The sequence below is a fragment of the Hemiscyllium ocellatum genome, chromosome 10, assembly GCF_020745735.1.
Source record: "Hemiscyllium ocellatum isolate sHemOce1 chromosome 10, sHemOce1.pat.X.cur, whole genome shotgun sequence".
Lineage (NCBI taxonomy): Eukaryota > Metazoa > Chordata > Chondrichthyes > Orectolobiformes > Hemiscylliidae > Hemiscyllium > Hemiscyllium ocellatum.
In genome coordinates this window covers 78657126-78678238 of record NC_083410.1, presented here as the reverse complement: position 1 = coordinate 78678238, position 21113 = coordinate 78657126, and the positions used below count along the sequence as shown (strand labels likewise).

Below are 21113 nucleotides of genomic sequence, written 5' to 3'. Positions count from 1 at the left end.
TGTTGTCTCGTTGTAATGTTCTCAGTCATCAGAAATTGTAAGATCAGTGTTGAAGTGTATATTGGTCCTGAGGACTATAATTCTGATTAAATAAAACTTTATACTAATATTATTGTCAAACTGCATGGCAACATACCATTTGGTCCTACTTGTCCACACCAATCAGGTTTCCCAAACCAAATTAGTCCCTTTGCCTGTGTTTAATCCGCATCTCTCCTAAACCTTTCATGAACGAATGATTTCATTGTCTCACAAGTAGTGAAAAGTGTTGTGTCACCACAATCTGGTGCTATTTTGAGTTACAAAAGCAATAAGAAGGAATTACTTAAATCAAATTCTCTTTCTGTCAAATTTGGTTTTCAAACTTTGCTCGGAGCCTCTGCAAGGTGTTACAGGCCTCAAGGAATCCCTGCTCCAGATAAAGCAATGACAAAACTGATGCCCCAGGAGACCCCGGTTCTGCTGCTGCTGCAGCAGCCACTAACACACTGCCAAGAGTCCCTGCTCCTGATGTACTGCAGCCAGGAGGCCGTGCTCTGGGCACTGCCACCACCACAGCTGATGCCCCGCTGCCTCCAAGAGTTGCTCCTGAGGTCCCTTTTTAAATCTTCCTCCTCTCACCTTACCTTTAAAAATATACCCTCTAGTTTTGAATACCCCAACCCGAGGGAGAAGACCTTAGCAATTCACCTTATCAATGCTCCTCATGATATTATAAAACTCTAAGGTTATTGGGTTCTTTTCCTGAGGTTTCACACATGAAATGCAATTTGCATACACCCACTTCTGCAAACAGTTAAAGTTTTTAATAAAGCTTGTACAAGCTATGTGAACCCCCCCCCCCCCCCCCCCTTTTGACCCTCTTCTCAGGTGTGTGAGGTTTAGTCAGTGAGGCCCTGAACAAAGAAAATACATCTCCTTTTATGCAGGTCAATTGGCCATGCTTACAGATACTCTGGCCACTTCCCCATGGTCACATGCCACTTGAGACAATCCCTCAGTAAAAGTCATATGTTACCCCAAAGTATGATGGTAGGATGAGATCATCCTCCAAGATAATGCTAATGCCCTAATCCTGGGGAATGTTATGCAAACTATTTCCTGACTCAGTGATTGTCTTGGGAAATGTATGTGACATACCTAGCTTCAGGGGATGGCTAGAAAACATTTCTGAATGGAAGTGATTGAATGATAGTTCAATTTCATAATAGCAGGGGGAGTAGTAGCAAATGACTGTCTAAATGGAGTGGCGGTCATTTGCATTCTTGCCCGACTGTCGTCCCCATCCACTTCCATAATGTTTAGTCATTGCAGTTTAACTCTTCAATATTACATTAATGTCTAGAGAGAAATTCCTATTTAATCGTTTAACATGATCACCTCTCAACCTTCTATGCTCCAGGGAAAAAACTTCTGTCTACCCAGCCTCTCTTAACTCAAACCCTCCATTCCCTGTAACATCCTTGTAAATCTTTTCTGCATCCTTTCCAATTTAATAAAATATCTTCCTACAGCATGGTGACCAGCACTATGCACAGTAATCCAAATATGGCCTCACCAACATCCTGTACAAATGCAACATGATACCCAAACTTCTGTAGTCAAATCATCTGAACAATGAAGGCAAGTGTGCCAAATGCTTGCTCCACCACCCTGTCTGTTTGTGATTCAACTTTCAATGAACTATGTACCTGAATCTCTAGGTTAAAACAAGGACTGCAGATGCTGGAAACCAGATTCTAGATTAGAGTGGTGCTGGAAAAGCACAGCAGTTCAGGTAGCATCCGGGGAGCAGGAAAATCGGCATCTATTCCTGATGAAGTGCTTTTGCCCGAAATGTCGATTTTCCTGCTCCTCGAATGCTGTCTAAATTGCTGTGTTTTGCCACCACCACTCTAACCTGAATCTCTAAGACTGTTTTGTTCAATAACACTCCCTAGGACCTTACCATTAACTATAGAAGTGCTACCTTTGTTTATCTTACCAAATTACAACACCTTACAAATGTAAATTGAATTCCATTTGCTGCTCCTCAGCCCATTGGCCCAGTTCATCAAGATCCAATTGTACTGTTAGATAACCATGATACAACTTGATCAGTTGTGGTTCACTTGATACATCTTGCCTGTCGTGTTACAGGTTTCAGGTTCAATTACAACTTCAGTAATCTAGTTTAAAAGATCAATGCAAATAATCCAATGTAATATGAGAGGATGCTCCACAGTGCCATGTTTTAAACTGGCATCCAATCTGCCTGCTTGAGATACTAGGAATAATTCCCTGCTCCTCTTCAAATTAGTTTCAATGGAATATTTAAGAAGAGCAGGGAAATATTCCCAGTATTCTGATTTGCATTTATCCCTCAGTCAACAATACAAAAGCAGATTATCTGTTTATTAGGTTGAACTCTCGCAAATGGCATGGTGTGCATATTATGCCACATTTAATAGCCATGTCCAGACTTAAAAAGTGCATAATTGGCTCTAAAGTGTTTTGAGACATTTGGCCATTGTAAAAAATGCTATATCAATGCACATCGTTTTTTTTTCTCCTTTTTTGTAGTGAATGATAGCATATAATTAACTTAACACTTTAATCAATATTCAAAAACTCTTTTGTAATTTAAACTCTTTATCAAAGTTTGTTCTTAAATAAAGCTTTAATGGAAATGTTAGTGATCTGACTTTAGATATGCAGTCAGCCTGAAGTATGTCGTTTTGAGAGAGAAAGGGAAGAACAACAGAACGTCCTGAGAGCTGAAGTTCTGAAATAATCTAAACTGTTTAAATTTCACAGTTAGTCAGAATCTGAAACAAGAATCTTGTTAAGGTTTGTGTATGGAAGGTGAACCTGTTTTGACACCGTTATCTTGTTGAGTGGTTATGATCTCTCTACCTCAATTAGTTTGTACAGTTTTGGATTACATATTATTTTGCTTAGACCCTCAGCATGCAACTCTTATACCTATCATGATGTTCCAGTCAAATAAAAACCAAAAGAACTGTGAAAACTGTAAATCAGGAGCAAAGGCAAGGATTGTTGGAGGTGAGGGTGGGGCACAGCAAGTCTGGTGGCATCTGTGAAGTAAAATCAGCGTTAACATTTCAGGTCCGGTGACCCTTCCTCTGGTTTTTCTTCACGGATGCTGCCAGACCTGCTGGGCTTACCAGCAGCTTCTGTTTTTATTCCATGTTGTTCCAGTCATTTTGGTTTGTCTCCAAGCACCACCTTATTTTTAATTTTTAATTATTTTTCTGCTTCATTTAATTGGATTTATAGATCATCCCTTTGCTTGTTATTTAGCTTTTGACACTTTTACTCTCACCATCTCACTCTCTTGGTCACCTGCAGAGACTTATTATTTGACACTGCACTCATGCCATTTGTATGATCTTTTGATCTCTCTGCCCATAAATTCTGTGTGCTTCTCTCTCGCTCTACCCGATGAAAGGGCGTGTGATTTCAAATGAAGTATAATCTGATGTTATGTGATTTCTGACATTTTCCACCCCAGGATGTTGGCAGGCAAAGCAGCAACAGGAATTATATTGAATATCAAGAGGTGATGGATAGATTCTCTCTCAATGGGAAATTGGCATTTCCAGACACTTATGGGACAAATGTAACTTGTCATTTGTCAGATGAAACCTAGATATTATTGCAGTCTTTTTGCATTTGAACATGGACTCCTCCAGGATCTGAAGATTCACAAATGTGCTGAACCTTGTGCAATCGTTGGCAAACGACCCACTTCTGACCTTAAGATGGAGGGAACATCATTTGATGAAGGAGTTGAAACTACCCTGAGGGACTCCTGCAGAAATGTCCTGAGCTGAGATGACTGACCTCCAGTAACCACATTTGTCTTCCTTTTATGTCAAGTATGACTGCAACCCATGGAGGTTTTACTTCCTACAATTCCTATTGACTCCATTATTACTCAGACTCCTTTCTTGGTAAAATGTAGCCAAGAGTCAAGGGAAATCGCTCTCCTCTCTCCTCTTGACCTCAGTCGTTTGTCCACATTTGAACCACAAATGATCCCAAACTGACTGCTATGAGCAGATTTTTGTTAAACTTGATATGATTGAATTCATCTTGTAGTTTGAGCGCAACAAACTTGAATCAGATGTAACTGTATTATAAATGGGTGAAGGTAACACAGGAGTTGACCAGAGTTGATTACAGGGAAAGAATAGCAGGAAAGACCGTGGAGCAGCAATGGCAGGAGTTTCTGGGGGTAATTCAGGAGCCACAGCAGAAATTCCTCTTAACGAAGAAGCAACACTATAAGGGGAGGATGAGGTAAAATTGACTGACCAGGGAAGTTAGGGACAACATAGAAGCAAAAGAAAAAGCACACAATATGGTGAAGATTACTTGGAGGCCAGAGAATTGGGAAACCTTTTAAAAACCTGCAGAGGACAACTTAAAAAGCAGTAAGAGAAAGGAAGACAAAATGTTAGGGTAAACTAGCTGCTAACATAAAAGAAGATTGCAAGAGTTTTTTTTAGATACATAAAAAGTAAGAGAGGCAAGATTGGACATTGGACTGCGGGAGAATGAGGCTGAAGAAATTGTAATGTGGAATTAAAAAATTGTTGGAGGAACTGAATGGGTACTTGCTTTGGTCTTTATGGTGGATGACAGCAGTTGCATACTAAGCTTCAAGAGATTTGGGGCGGAGGTGAGTATAGTGGCCATTGCTAAGAAGGAGAAGCTGGGGAAGCTGAAAGGCCTGCTGGCAGATAAATCACCTGGACCAGATGGACTGCACCCCAGTGTTCTGAAGGAGATAGCTGAGGAGATCGTGGAGGCATTGGTGATCTTTTAGGAATCACTAGAGTCTGAAAGGGTCCCAGAGGACGAGCAAATTGTCAATTGCCAAGAAAGCAGGGAGGCAGAAGACAGTAAACTATAAGCCAGTTAGGCTGACCTTGGTCGTTGGTAAGATTTGAGTCCCTTATTAAGGGTAAGATTGTGAAGTACCTGGAAGTGCATGGTAAAATAGAGCTAGTCAGCACTGCTTATTAAGGGAAGGTAATGTCTGACAAATCTGTTAGAATTCTTTGAGGAGGTAATGAGTAAGTTGGACAAATGAATTCCAGAAGGCCTTTGACAAGATGCTGCACAGGAGGCTGCTAAATAAGATCTGAGCCCATGGTGTTAGGGACAAGGTTCTGGCATGGATGAAGGTTTGGCTGACCAGCAGAAGACAGGAAGTGGGGGCAAAGGGTTTTTCTTTTTCAGGATGGCAACTGATGAGTAGTGGTGTTCTGCAGCTGGTCAGTATTGAGACTACAACTATTCATGTTAGCAATCTGAAACTGTGGGCTTTATTGCAAAGTTTGCAGAAAACACAACGATTGAGACAGGTAGTGTTGAGGTAGGGAGGCTACAGAAGGATGCAGACCATGCTAGGAAAGTGAACAAAGAAGTGGTAGGTGGAATGCAATTTGGGAAAGTGTGAGATCATGCACTTTGGCAGGACGAATAGAGGTGTCGACTATTTTCTAAATGGCGAAAGGCTTTGGAAATCTGAAGCACAATGAGACTTAAGAGTTCTAGTTCAGGATTCTCAAGGTTAGCATGCAGGCTTAGTTGGCAGTTAGGAAAGCAAATGCAGGGTTAATATACATTTCAAGAAGACTAGAATGTAAGAGCAGGGATGTACTGCTGAGGCTGTAAAAGGCTCTGGTCAGACTGCATGTGGAATATTGTGAGCAGTTTTGGGCCCTGTATCTAAGGAAGGAAGTGCTGGCATTGGAGGGGGGTTGAGAGAAGGTTTACAAGAATGAAGGATTTGTCATTTGAGGAGCAGTTGAGAATTCTGGGTCTTTACTCAGTGGAATTTAGAAAGATAAGAGGAGAAATTTTGTAGAAACTTACAGAATATTGAGAGGCTGGGATAGAGTGGACGTGGGGATGTTTCTATGAGTAGAAGAGAGTAGGATCTGAAGGTACAATTTCAGAGTGAGGAGGCGATCCTTTCGAGCTGAGGTGAGGAATCGAGGATGGTGACGCTGTGAAGGCCATGTCATTGTGTTTTTAAGACCGAGATAGATAGTTTCTCAATTAGTGAGGCATTAAAGGTTATGAGACATGACAGGAGAATAGGGTTGAGAAATATATCCGCCATGATTGAATGGTAGAGCAGACTTGATTGGCCAAATGGCTTAACTCTGCTCCTGCATGTTATGGTCTTATGATAACCCTTCTATGACTTTACTGATGATCAAGAATGAATGGTATCAGAGGACTCTAATTGCAAATAAAATCACCTTTGTTAAAATGAAAGGTGTAAGAATAAACTCTGCCTACTGCTGACTGGTTAATTTGACTTAGGTGATGGAAAAGTTTTTCATCTGTGTTCTGGGATACAATTAAGACACCTAGCTCAATCTGGATTAAGAAAGAAAAGCCAGAATATCTGTTGGTAAAGCCAGTTGATGTGTAACTGATTTTGATTCAGTTTTTTCTACATAACACAGACTGTTGTGGGTAATGCCTTTTGTGTACAGGGCATCATTTCAAAATTTGCACATGATATAAAATTGGAAGTGTTGTGAACTATGAGGAGGATTGTGATGAATGTTAGGAGGACATAGTCACATTGTTAGGACAGCTGGACATGATGAAATGTGAAACAAAGTCTTTTAGCAGGAAGAATTAGGAAAGCCAAGTGTATGGCTCTAAAGAGGAAGTGCAAGGACAGACACCTAAAGCCTACAGAATTCTGACTTAATGGTTAAACCTCAATTTATTCTGAACCTTAACCAAAAAATATATTTAGCCTCCACTGGAGTATTCTGTCCATTTTCTGGGCAGCACATACTAAGGAAGGCATTCGAGGGAATGTTTGTAAGAATAGATGAAGGACTTCAGTTATGTGTATAAATTGGAGAAATTGGGGCTGTTCTCCCAGAACAAGAGAAGAGTAAGAGGAGATTTGATGGGATAGTCTTGAAGGACCTGGATAAAGTAGGTAGAATTTAACCCCATTGGGGAAGGCTTCAGAGCCAGAGAAACACAAATTTAAGTTGAATGACAAAGCAACAAAAGACAGAGTTTGTTAGTCAGGATCCAGAAATTAGACCGTGAATGTGATGGAAGCAAATTCAGTTAGATTAGATTACATTAGATTACTTAGTGTGGAAACAGACCCTTCGGCCCAACAAGTCCACACCGACCCGTTGAAGCGCAACCCACCCATACCCCTACATTTACCCCTTACCTAACACTACGGACAATTTAACATGGCCAATTCACCTGACCCACACATCTTTTGGACTGTGGGAGGAAACCGGAGCACCAGGAGGAAACTCACACAGACAAGGGCAGAACGTGCAAACTCCACACAGTCAGTCGCCTGAGTCGGGAAATGAACCCGGTGGCGCTGTGAGGCAGCAGTGCTAACCACTGTGCCGCTGTGCTGCACACAAGTTGTGGCCTTCGAAACAGGATTGGATAATTAGGCTGATGGAAATAATTTGCAGAATTGTTTTCTTCATCCTAACATAGGATGTAGGCATTTGTGGAAGGCCAGTATTTGTTACTTGTCTCTCGTTGCGCTTGAACTGAAGACAATTTCAGATGGTAATTGAGTCAACTGGATTGGGCCTTTATTACAATGAATAATTAGTCTCACTGACACTAGCTTTATATTCCAGATTTATTAATTGAATGCTGTGGTGACAATGGAAAAAAATCCCCAGAGCTTCAGTCTGGGCCTCAGGATTAGTTGAGTGACATTAACATGTGCCACCATCTTCCTTTTTGGGGTATGGAATAAAGGTGGACAAGTGCGACTAGCTGAGTTGATCTTTCAGAGACTTGGCATGTACACAATAGGCTGAATAGATTGGTTCTGCACTGTAAGCATTTTTAAAAACCGTTACTTTTAATCAACCTGTTCGGGCAATTCAGTCACTTCATAACGCACTTCTGGGGCAGGTATGATTTGAACCCGGGCTGTCTGCCCCAGAGTACCATTATATGACCATTTGTGGAGAGAGACTATCTCGATCTCTGTGTGCAGACCCATGTGAGGTGTCTGGGTAAAATCTAACAGACATTCCTTTCTGTTTGAGTTGCCTTGTTAGTATTGTGTACACAATACTAATGTGCAAACTATTATTTTAAAGCAGTTTGGCTTTGGTGCATCCTGTTACCAATTTCAGATGACTGGAACTTTTTGATGCCAGAATGATTTGCTTTAACTAAGTCACATATTCTTAATAGACCTGGAATTTTTGACATCCAAGGGATTTGATGAGGTAGATGAGGCAAAATGCTTTCTGCTGGCAGAAGAGTCAGTAACTGGACAAGACAGATTTTAAGAATGCATAGGATAGCAGAGGGAACATGACAATTTTTGTTCACCCATTGTATTGCTTTGTTCTGGAGTGCAGAGCCTGAAATGGTGGTGGAAAAACTTTTCAGAAGGAAAAAGTGCAGAATGATGGCATTACTGGTTTCTTTTAGTGAAGTAGCACAAACATGATGGACCAAATAGAATTTTGCAATACAAACAGAGGCTAAGTCTTAAGTATTTTTTCTGCACTTGTTTAGTGCACAGGTCCAGGAAACAAAACTTATTTCTCCTTCCTCTTCACATCCAGAGGAATAATGCATTATTTCTCCTTTTGCTCCTTCACACCCTGAGCCTATGATTAACACTTTCTCTTCTCTTCATCTCATATCAAGCCTTCCTAGATTGAAGAATTGCAGCCAATTTTCCCAGGTTTACGAGTCAGAACAAAGTTTTGTAGGTATTGTGTTCTTGTATTAAATCTGCTCAGGTATCGATATAGAAGAGTCCTATTGAATTTGCTATATATGTTTTTATTTCAAGCGTTAATACTGAAAGTTCAGTTTGTCACTGTTTGCTTAGAATCTGTTTTCTTGAACAAATGCTGGTGTAAGATTAAGGAGAATCATTAAGATGTTCTGTGTTCCAAATAAGTGTAATCAAGGGTAAGAGTGTAAGCAGGGAAGGAGTATGGCCAAAGGGAGCAATCTGTGGAGCTGGAGGACTTTTGTAGGTGTTAAGTAAGTATTTCGCATTGGTCTTTGCTTTGGCAAAGGAGGATGTAGGTACAGAATTCTCAAAAAGAGAAAAAGGGTTTTTTGAGCATTCAGCAAAGGGAGTGAAGCAATATTTGGTGAGCTTAAAAATTTGATAAATATCTAGGTCAGGATGAGATGTATCTGAAGCTGCTTTGGGGATATGTTGGAAGGAGTTAATGGAGCTTTGATCCAAATTTTTAATTCCTTTCTGACCGCAAGGAGGTTACAGAGGACTGAAAAACAGCATATGTGGCTTTACTGTTCAAGAAAGGTATTAGAGATAAATCAGGGAATTACAGACTAGTGAGTCTCATGTGAGTGATAGAGAAACTATTGGGGAAAATTCTGAAGGAGCAAATTAATTTCACTTGGAGAGGGAAGGTTTGATCAAGGATTGTCACATGGCTTTGTCAAAGGGAGGTCATACCTTATTCATCTGATGAAATTTTTTGAGGTGGTGATCGGGTGTGTTGATATAATTTAAATGGAATTCAACAAAATTTTTGACTAGGTCTCATGTGGGACACTGATGAGAAGGTAAAAGCACATGGGACCCAAAAGTTGGATTCGAAATTGACTTAGTGACAGAAGACAGGGTGGTGGTAGAACGCTGTTTGTGTGTCCAGTGGCGTGCCATGGGGATCTGTGCTGAGTCCCTTTATATTACAAACAAGAAGTGATTAAGTAGAAAACGTGGTGGCGTTCTTAAGTAAATTTGTGGATGACATGAAAGTTGGTTAGGTGATTGGCAGTGAGAAAGAATCTTGGGCAACTCGACTATGTAAATGGATTTATTAGATGAGCAGATTAGTGGCAGATGGAATTTAATCCTGATAATTGTGAGGTGATGCACTTTGGAAGAAGTAACAAGACAAAGGAGTGTTCAATGAATGGCTCTAGGAAGTTCATAAGGATCTTGGGCTGTTCATCCTAAGATCCTTGAAAGCAGCAAGACCGATTAATAGGGTAGTTAATAAATAACTTCCATTTATCACTTATGTTGAAGTGATGCAAAACTTTGGTTAGGCCATTGCTGGAGTATTGAGTGCTATAGGATACTATAGGAAGGATACGATTGCACTGGGAGGAGATTCACCAGGCTATTGTCTGGCTTAGAGTATTTCAACTACTATATCAAAAACCTGGATAGGCTTGGATCCTTTCCTTCAGAGCAAAGAAGGCTGGGAGGGGGCTTCATTGATCTCTAAGATTGAGGGGCATGGAACGGTGGATGGGAAGCAGCTGTTTGTGTGCATGCGTGCGCATATGCATGTGCGCACACCAATAACAAGTGGACATAATTTTTGAGGTGAAGGGTTAGAAGGGATTTGAGACATTTGTTTCTCATGCAGAAAGTGTTGGGAATCAGCAATGTGCTGCTTGGGAGAATAGTTTTAAGTGGACAACCTCTCAAATGTGTAAAAGAACTTGGGCAAGTACTTGGAATGCCATAACATTCAAGGCCGTGAGCCAAAGGCTGGAAAATGGGATTACTGTAGATTTAGTAAAGTTTGACAGTACAGATTCAGTGTGTCAAAGGTCACCTCTTTTTACAGTATGATTATACATAATGGCTCTTCGATCAGTATCTCACTGAGTTCCTAATGCACTCCGCATGATTACTTTCAAATGTGGAGACTGTTGGAGGCATGTTTGAAACCTTTTTAAGGAGATTCTGTAACAACTGTTGAGCGTTGGTTTGTTATTAATGGCTGACCCCTCAGCATGACCGCCATCAAAGGAGCATGAGCAGGTAGACCTGATGGTGTGTGCTGACACTTTTAGTATTTGCAACACATCAGCTGATAGGCTGATATCCTAAAGGGAGAATCCCAAATTGACCTGCCTGATTAAGCAGCAGGAAGTACACCAGAGCTCTGCTGGTAGGTGGCACAGCTCCAACTCTGAGAACTCCAGCAGTATTTTTGAATTTAATGTCATTGAATGTAAGGTATTCAAGTGAGGTTAATGTGTATTCCCTGTTGGAAAAACCAGAATTGCTCTGGATTTCTCAGTAACTCTTGAAGACTCTTAAGCATAATCATATGCTTCTGTACTTCAAACACTTCCCTGATTTAAAAATATGCATATGATGAAAATTGGCAGTTATTTTGTATAGAAGAAACCCACAAATGATATTGAAGTCAATGACTTGTTAATTTGTTTTCAACAAATATTTGAGGGATGACCAGCACCATGAGAGCTCCCTGTTCTTAAAATAGTGCATTGGAATTTTTAAGATCTAATTGAACTGGCTATACAGGTTTCACAATACCAGCAGTTCATGGCTTCATTTGTGTTTTTTAACGGTACGTAGAACTAGTGATTTATAATTAGCTCTTGCCACGTGGGCAGCAAGGTCAGTATTCATTGCCTATTCCTAGATATCCTTAAAAAGTAATTAATAAGCCGACTTTCTCAACTGTGATAGTCCACGTATTGCAAATAAAATTACCACCGTACTGTTGGGTTAGGATTGCCAGAACTTTGATCCAGTGATGTTGAAGGGAATGGTGGTCTCGTTGCAAGTCAAGGTGAAGTGCGATTTGGAGGGGAGCCTGGAGGTCATGATGCTTCCATGTATCTAATGCTGTCTTCCTAGGTTTCATAGAATTGAGTGGCTTGGAAACCTGCTTTTAGAGAGCAGCAATGAGTCAAAAACATCAATGTAAGACTGGAGATCTAGACTGCAACTTTAGTTCTCAAAAAGACATTGTTGAACCACTTGAGCATCCATGACAAGTTCTCAGTTGCATTATTACTTTTACTTGTAGCAGCCTTTTAGTTCCAACTTAAACCATTCATTCTCAAGCTGCCATTATTGGATTTGAACTTGCATTCTGTGCATTTTCTTTCATTTAGGTTTTTGGTTGCTTGTCCAGTAATGTAACTATTATGCTTCTACTCTCTGGTATAAACTTGAATGTAGACATGGCCTTCTAACTTGCAATTGTTTGTTTGGTCAGTTGAAGCAAGCTAATAAATCAAAATCTTTTGAGCAATTCCAAATTTTTGTATTTCTTGAATATGGCTGGTCTAATTCAGTTAATTTTAATAGCAAAATGCAAACTTGCGGTGCCTGGTCCTTAGTGGGTTGTTTCTAAATCTTCTTTTTTACACTGCAATTTAAGCTATATTTAATAGAACATAGAACATAGAAGGATACAGCGCAGTACAGGCCCTTCGGCCCTCGATGTTGCGCCGACCGAATCCTACCTAACCTATACTAGCCCAATAACTTCCAAATGCCTATCCAATGCCCGCTTAAATGACCATAAAGAAGGAGAGTTCACCACTGATACGGGCAGGGCATTCCATGAACTCACAACCCGCTGTGTGAAGAATCACAACCCGCTGTGTGAAGAATGTACCAGGCAAAACTTGAAGACTGTAAATCCATTTTTGTAAATTAATTGCATCAAGTCCACAATGCAGAGGTTTTCTATTACTGGTGTATGCAATAACCATATGTTTTAGCCACAAGATCACAGTGACAGAGCCAGCCATTGTTGGTGTCAGCATATTTTGGAAACCTACTGAAACAGTGGGTTTGACTAATACTGTGTTTTCACTGCATTCATGTAGATTATCAACAAAGAAGGGCCAAATCATGTACTCGCATAACTCTCCCATTGGTATTTAAAAGTAAAATAAAACTGATGTTTAATGCAGTTTGTAGGGCTTCACTTTTGATGAATAAAAGAACTTTTAAAGAAAATTCATTATTGAAGAATAAAGGGTTAATGCACAAGTTAATTCAATGAGCCAGGTAAAGAGTTTGCTTTATCAAAAAAATCTTTACACTAGCAGAATGACTGATCTTTCTGCTCAATGTGGGCACTTCACTATTTAAGGATCATCAAAGTGAATCTTTGTTCACTGTGTTCAGAACCAAAGCCACTTTTAGTTAAGTTGCTTGCTTTTTAGAAGATAGAAACTAAAGTTGGTCCTTTAGTGACTGGAATTATTCAGTTTGCAGGGCAAGAACTAAATTGAAATCGTCGTGGCATGGCAAGAGTAAAATTACAAAGTTTAAAAAACGAGTTGAAATACAAACAATACATCTGCTGGAGCACAGTACTTCTCAATCCAGTGAACATCATCAATGTGTAGCATAGTAAGTTCATTTGCTGGTGTTAGATGTGGCCGAATAGCAGTTTTATGTCTTGCCAAAAATTCATGGGTTTGAGTTTCACTTCAGTGCAAGTTATTTGTTTCCGAGATTGCATTGCAAGCATTGCCTTTCACATGAGAGGTCTAAGGCCCCAAGTGAATTACAAAATTCCATATTACTAATGAGCTCTACATCTGTCCTGACTAATCTTTGTCTCCCAGTCAATTGTGAGACCTGCGTTCTGTTGAATGCCATTTTTAGGACTTACTGAAGGAAAGTGTAGGAAAATAGCTAATAAGATGATTTGCATTTTTTGTTATTTGGTCATTATCATTGTTTTGTGGAACTTTGCTGTATACAAAATGGCTAAAGAATTATTTCATTATGATTGTAAATACACTTTGGGATTTTTTCTGAGATCGTGAAAGATGCTCTGTAAAGGCAAGCTGTTTCTATCTCATTTCTCAATTGGCATGCATGTTGCATCCCAATTATGCAAAGACCTTGCACTGAAGTAGTGTCATGAATATAATTTTAATGAACTTGTCACAGCTGAATAATATGTTTACCGTTGAAGTAAAAAGACTGACAAATCTACTGTAGAAAATTGGGCAAAATCCCAATTAATCTGCTCCATGAGAATCGCAGCATTACTGATGGAAAGGCCGGTTTCAGCAAGTGCCGATGTCACTATCTTGGTGGGAGGAGAGGGAGATTGGGGCAGGGCTGATAGGTGGATGGATGTTGTCCAGGGTGGTGTAGTTGGCAGAAAGAGGTAAGTATGTGGTTAGTTTAATACTAACTCAGGAGTAAGGCTATGTATTCAACCATCTAATTTTTCCTGAGTAATTTAGTTTGTTGGAACCCTGCCAAGTCTCCGATTTTAAACTGGAATTGCCCAGCAAAAAAAACTAAACTGCACAGGCAATTCCTTCAATGTTGAGAATTCACACAGGGTTCCCATTGTACAGCTTCTATCTGAGCTGGAATAATAACTGTGTCTGGCAGTGGACAATCCGGCCCTTATTTTTTTTAAACTCTACGATTTCATTGCCACAGGTCCTGTTTAAAAATTTATGCCTTATGACCTGTTCTGCTCTATGTGGCTCTGATACGTTGGTTGCATCTTTTGCCTCTGAGTCAGAAGGTTCCAGATTCAAAAGCCACTCCGGAGCACAAAAAGTCCAGTCCCATAGGGTGTCCCAGGCTCTTGTTGAGAAAAAGAACAAAGTGGCTGCACAGAGATTGGATGTAGTAGTTGTAATCTTCCAAATGTTCCCAGGTTCTGGGAGGTTTGAAAACTGAATATTTAACACTTTTTGTTAAAGAAGAGAGAGAAATAAAAAAAGCACGAGACTAGGAGCAGTTTGCCTGACATCTGTCATTTGGAAAATCCTAGAACCCATTATTTAAGGGAGAGTAATAGAACATTTAGAAAATCATAATAGTTTTGTCAGAGTCAATATAGTTTTGTGAAAGGGGAGTTGTGTTTGATAAGTTTATTAATGTTTTTGAGGATGTAATGAACATGTGAATAAATGGGAATTGGTAGTTATAGTACACTTAGATTTCCAAAGACCACCTTTTAAATGTGACATATGAGATTACGACACATATATGGTGCTTGGAATGACATTCGCATGGACTGAGAGCTGGTTAGCTAATAGGAAGTAGTCTGAACAAATGGGTCATTTTAAGGTTGGCAAACTGAGACTAATGGAATGCTGTAGGGATCTGTGGGTCTAAACTATTTATTATCTACAGGGTTGACTTGGATGAAGGAATCAATTTTATCATATTAGGATGAGTAGGAAACAATTGTTTTGTAATTCAGGACTTCAACATTGCTGGAAACAGAGGCCTATATTGCAGAAACCTCTTTGTCTTGTACACCTTTTGGGACTGATATAAATACTCTCCTTTAAATCTGTCACCATTATCCTTCTCCTTGACAATCGCCTCATGACCTCCCTGTCCCTGCCAACTACTTACCCCATCTTCAACCCTTTCTTCTTTACAATGCCTCTTGTATGTCATTTCAAGCTGGGACAACAAATCTATTCAGTCCTATCGTTAGCCCTTTACATAAAGATAATTTTTTTGTCTTATGACATCATCTTGTGCCAATCAATATCATTTAAAATGCAATAATTAAAACTGACTAATTTTAAATTTTTAAAATAGTAATGATTTAATGGTAAATAGTCATTTTATACAGTAATTTAACAATAATAACATTGATTTCTAAAAGACTTCGTCTGCAACATTCAGTGAGTTCATGGTTGATCTGTGAGCAAATTCCATGTACACAACTATGTCCCATATTGCTTAATACTTGCTGCATTTTCCCAAATTATAATTGTAATTTAGTCAATAAATTGGTATGGGAAATGTCCAAAGCCATAGCTATTAAATCACCACTATTTTTAATTCGCCTGCATTTTTGTCTCAAACATATTTTGTTGGAACCATGTTTCTCAGCTTATCAAAAATAATCTGTTTAACTTTTAAAATTATTTACTTGTTCCCATGATTTAGAAATAACAACTTGGTGTTAGCTGATCATTGAGAGTGAAAAGGTTACTTCTCATAAACAAAAGAAGCAGTTTTGTTTATAACTCCTTTATGATTTTGCAGAGAAAAGCCATTGAATTGGAAAATATTATGTTGAAACATTCATTCTTCTTTAAATTGTGACATAACTTCAGCTGTGGAGCACCCCAACACCAACTCCCTGTCCTACCCCCATCCCACCCCAAAAGTGTTTGATCATCTTTGGTTAAAACTCACCCTGTCGCCGCCTTTTCAAAGTACCTGTGGAGGTGCTTCTCCATGATGTTATTTCCTCTTTCCTTCAGTCCTCTCACTGTATCCTTCCAGCTCAGGTGCAAGGAGCTCAGAGGCATCACTTGTATGCTTGAAACGTGCTACAGTAAGACTTACAGCATATGGAACACAGAACAGTACAGCACAGGAACAGGCAATTTAGCCCACCATACTGACCATGACACCATTCTAAACTAATCACACTTGATGGACACCATTTTTAGTTGCCAGATACACTGTTTATAAAAAGCATAAACTTATTTGCTTGTGTTTTGTTTTCTTGAACTAGGGAATCGTGGTTAGTTAAGAAAAGTGAACATGGACGACGGGAAGCCTGTGTGGGCTCCACATCCCCTGGATGGGTTCCAGCTGGGTTCCATTATTGACATTGGTGTTGACTCCTTAACAATTGAACCTTTGAATCAAAGAAACAAGGTGAGCATGATACTCAAATGTCATTTACGTCGGCTATCAATGAACTCTCTGTTTTGGGACATCCTGAGAATATGAAAAGAAATGGGAAGTTCATGCTGATTTGTGCCCATGACGGATTATTGCACGTGCAATGTGCAAAACATTGAGTGACATTGGCAAGTTACAAGATCAACCCACATAGTGGTGCTTCCAGTCTAGGTAATTCTCCTGTTAGGTGCTGGACGTAGCCTTGGGGCCATTCTGTCAATGGCTTTAAATCTGATCATTTGATTTTCTGTTGAGGGGTTTAGTTCCCTCCAATTCACTCTGTCAAGGAGCCATACAACTTCGTACATCTCAATAGAATCTCCAATCAAATTCACATCTTCAAAGAAAACAACCTATTCCATGCAAGTTTTCCCCAGAGCTGAAATCCTCCCTTGTGAGCAATGTTCTTTTAAGTTACCTCTGCACACTACGCAATGTAATCAAATGCTTCCTTTAATATGGTGACCAGAAATCTAACCACAACCTAAAGAATGTTACAGCTCTAATGTCACCTTCCTGCTTTCTATTCCCTGGCATTGAGTCAAAAACATTGGCTAGGTTTGAGTTATAGGGAGAGGCTGAATAGACTGGGGCTTATGAGCTGGAGTGTTGGAGCCTGAGGGGTTACATTATAGAGGTTTATAAATCATGAGGGGCAAGGATAGGGTGAATAGCGAAGGTCTTTTACCCAGGGTAGGGGAATCCAAAATTAGAGGGCATGGGTTTAAGGTGAGAGGAGAAAGTTCTGAGGGGGTAATTTTTTTATGCAGAGGATGGTCGTGTATGGGATGAGCTGTCAGAGGAAATGGTGGAGGGGGTACAATTACAACGTTTAAAACGTTGTATATGAATAAAAAGGTTTATAGGCATATGAAACTAGATTATATTGGGGAGTCTAGTCAGCATGGATGAGTTGGACCAAAGGGTCTGATTCCGTGCTCTATGATTCTGACTCTAAAATAAATATAAGTATTCGTTTTGACACCTTTTACCATCAGTGACCTGTGGACATGTGTGTGGGAAATTGTGTCTCACGCGCTTGAGTTTTTTGAGGAAGTACTCAAAACGATTGAGGGCAGAGTGGTAGACATGGTCAATCTGACTTTACTAAAATCTTTGACATGGTTCCACATGGTAGACTGATTAGTAAAGTTAGATCATATGGATTCAGGGAGAACTTGTTGATTGGATGCAAAGTTGGCTTGACAGTAGGGGACAGAGGGTGGTGGAGGGTTATTTTTCAAACTGGATGCCTGTGACCAGTGGTGATCTGTTGGGTTCAATGCTGGGTCCACTCTTGTTTGTCATTTATATGAGAATTTAGGAAGAATGGTTAGTGTGTTTGTGGATAACATCAAAATTGGTGGTGGAGTTGATAGTGAAGGAAGATTACAAAGGGATCTTGATCAATTGAGTCAATAGGCTGAGGAGAGGCAGATGGACTTTAATTTGGATAAATGTAAAGTATTGCATTTTGATAAAACAAACAAAGGCAGGGCTTATGCAATTAATGGTAGGTCCTTGGGTAGTGTCTGGAGACACCTCCAGGATTCATGTACATAGTTCTTTGAAAGTTGTGTTGCAGGTTGATATGGTGTTTAAGGTGTTCAGCAGGCTTACCTTCATTGCACAGACTGTTCAGTGTCGAAGTTGGGATGTCATATTGAGGTTGTACAAGACACTGGTGAAGCCACTTTTGAAGTACTTTGTACAGTTCTGGGTAATATTAAATTGTAAAGGGTTCAGAAAAGATTTACAATGCTGTTGCTGGGACTGGAGGGTTTGACTTATAAGATGAGGCTGGATAGGCTGGGACCTTTTCACTGGAGCGTAGGAGGATGAGGGGTGACTTATTGAGGTTTATAAAATCATGATGGGCGTGGATGAGGTGAATAGCAAATGCCTTTTCCCTATGGTGAGGGAGTTCAAAACTAAGGATAATTTTTTAAGGTTCGAGGAGGAGATTTAAAAGAGACCTGAGAAACATATTTCTCACACAGATGGTTTGTATGTGGAATGAATTGTCAGAAGAAGTGGTGGATGCAGATACATAAAAACATTGAAAAAACATCTGGATATGTACATGAATAGGAAAGGTTTAGAGGGATATGGGCCAAATGCAGGCAAGTGGGACTAGTTTAGTTTGGGAAACTTAGTTGGCATGGATGAGTTGGACTGAAGGGTCTGTTTCCATGCCAAATGACTCTATGGCTCTCTGCTTCAGGTTCTTGCTCTCGCTCTCATTACCTTACCGTGTGCAATATATCTCCTGCTCTCATTATCCAGCTTGAAATGTCCTACCTCCTATTTCTCTGCACTGATATCTGTTTACCAGTTGCCACTCATTTATCCAGTCAGTTGAGATCTTCAGCTTTATTTCATTCTTCTTGATGTATAGCCAATATTGGTAGGATATGCAAATATCTCACTACATTTAAGTTGAAAAAACAAAGGACCTATTTCTAAGCCTGCAGAATTTTACTCGAAGCTGCCTTTTAATCATAAAAACATCTTGTGGAATTTGAATCTAAAATTAACTGGAATTAAATGGGAACACATTTGTTCTAAACTTCCTCTGACATCCCTGAAAATCCCCTCTGGCTCTGATTATTTTACCTCCAAAGTAGTTCGTTCCTTCCTACTTCTGTGAAATCGCACCTTGGTTTAATAATGTTAGGTGTTCTTCAGTTTCATATTTCTGGTCTTACTTTGTCCTTTTTCCATAATTTAGTTAGATTTAATGTAGTTATGATTGCTATTTAAAACAGGTTCTTCCACAGGTAATCCTATATTTAAACTGACCTAAGCCCAGAATTGCTCTTCATTTTACTACGCTTGTTAAGCACTTGCTATAAAGGTTTCCATAAAATCCATTTGAGGAATTCTGTGCCTTTTATACATTTGATATTGTCACTTTCAATATTAGAAGAGGTGAAAATCTCTAACAATTGTCTGGCTATCATTGTAATGTTTATAATGAATGTAAGTTGGATTCTTCAAGTATCATGATATCAATGCCCAGTTTCTTATTTTGTGGGTGAAGACATAAGCATTGCCACATCAAGAAGAAGCATCCCTCTTATTAGCCATGATTTACCTTTTTTACCAGTATTGAAAACTTTTTTAAAAATCTTCCAATCCAGCCAACATCCTTTCTGCGTACCCTGTAATCTGGAATGTTGATGGAAATAACATATATTTCCCAGATTGCATATTGTCAGTCTTTTAATGTCAGAATGCCAGTGGCTTCATATTCCATTCTGGGATTTGAGCAGGAGATTTAGGCTAGGAATACTGGAGGTACTATCATTCTGATGCTCTTGGATAAACACTTGGCAAATGCAATATAATGTGGGCAAGTGTGAGGTTATCCTACTTTGGTTGCAAAAGTAGGAAAGCAGCTGACTTGACTGGTGGCAGTTTAGGAGAAGGTGAGCTGCAATGAGACCTGATGTCATGCTGAAGGCTGTCATGCAGTTGCAGCAGGCAGTGAGAAAAGCAACAGCATGCTGGCTTTCATAGTGAGAGGATTTGAGGTTAGGAGTAGGAATGTCTTACTGCAGTTATACAGGGCTTTGGTGAGATCACACCTTGAGTACTGTGTGCAGGTTTGGTTTCCTAGTCTGAGGAAGCATGCTCGTGCTACTGGGGGAGTCCAGCAAAGGTTCACCAGACTGATTTTCGGGATGGCTGTTCTGACACATGAGGAAAGACTGGATTGACTGGGCTTGTGTTGGCTGAAATTCAAAAGAATAAAAAGGGACCTCATAAAAACATATAAAATCCTGATGGTTCTGGACAAGCTCAATGCGGGAACAATTTTCCTAATGGGGATGCCCAGAACTAGGGATCACAATCTAAGAATAAGGAGTAAGCCATTCAGGGCTGAGGTGAGAGAATTGTTTCACTGAGTTGTGAACCTATGGAACCCTCTCTCGCAGGAAGCTGTTGGAGCAAGTTCATTAGATATATTTGTGAATGGCAGAACCCTAAAGAGTATTGATATGCAGAGGGATCTGGGTGTGTCGGCCCACAGATCCCTGAAGGTGGCAGCGCAGGTAAATAAGGTAGTAAAAAAGGCTTATGGCACGCCTGCCTTCATTAGAAGTGGATGGGTCAATTACTAGGAGACCAGTTCAAGCTATGAGCGGGGAAGTTTAAGAGCTATGCGAGGCAAATTTTTGACAGGCAGGGTGGTGAGTGCCTGGAACACATTGCCAGAGATGGTGGTGAAGCAGATACAATAGCAACATTCCAGAAGGAGTTGAATGAATACTTGAAAAGGAAGGGAATAGAGGGATACGGATCCTGTAAGTGAAGACAGGGCAAAATGTGGCGGTGCAGGCTTGGCAGATCAAACTGCCTACTCCTGTGTTTTGCATCCCTCTTTGTTCTAAGAGGGAGCTGGATGTGGCACTTGCAGCTAAAGTGATCTAGAGGTATGGGGAGAGAGTGGGAATGGGATACTGAGACTACGTGATCAGCCATAATTTTATTGATTTGAAGGTGCGGGCCAAATGCCCTCGTGCACTTATTTTCTGTTTATATAAGCATTAAAGCTTCCATGGTACTATTCTCCCAGTGGATTGACTATTTATTTTTAATTTAACATCAAAAACTGATTTGCCTAGCTACTCATTTC

The 21113-nt window shown here is 39.9% G+C and overlaps 1 protein-coding gene across 5 annotated transcripts in view; it reads left to right on the top strand.

Moving 5' to 3' along the window:
* Window positions 1-21113, top strand: part of LOC132819818 (unconventional myosin-VI-like) — a 273784-nt gene that overhangs the window by 82428 nt on the left and 170243 nt on the right. For 4 of the 5 annotated variants that reach the window (XM_060831639.1, XM_060831642.1, XM_060831641.1 and 1 more), the window contains exon 2: window positions 16299-16444. In XM_060831639.1, the coding sequence (XP_060687622.1) occupies window positions 16328-16444 (117 nt within the window). In that variant the 5' untranslated portion in view covers window positions 16299-16327. Of the gene's footprint in view, window positions 1-16298; window positions 16445-21113 lie in introns of those variants that run through there. The other variant, XM_060831643.1, reaches the window with a different exon arrangement.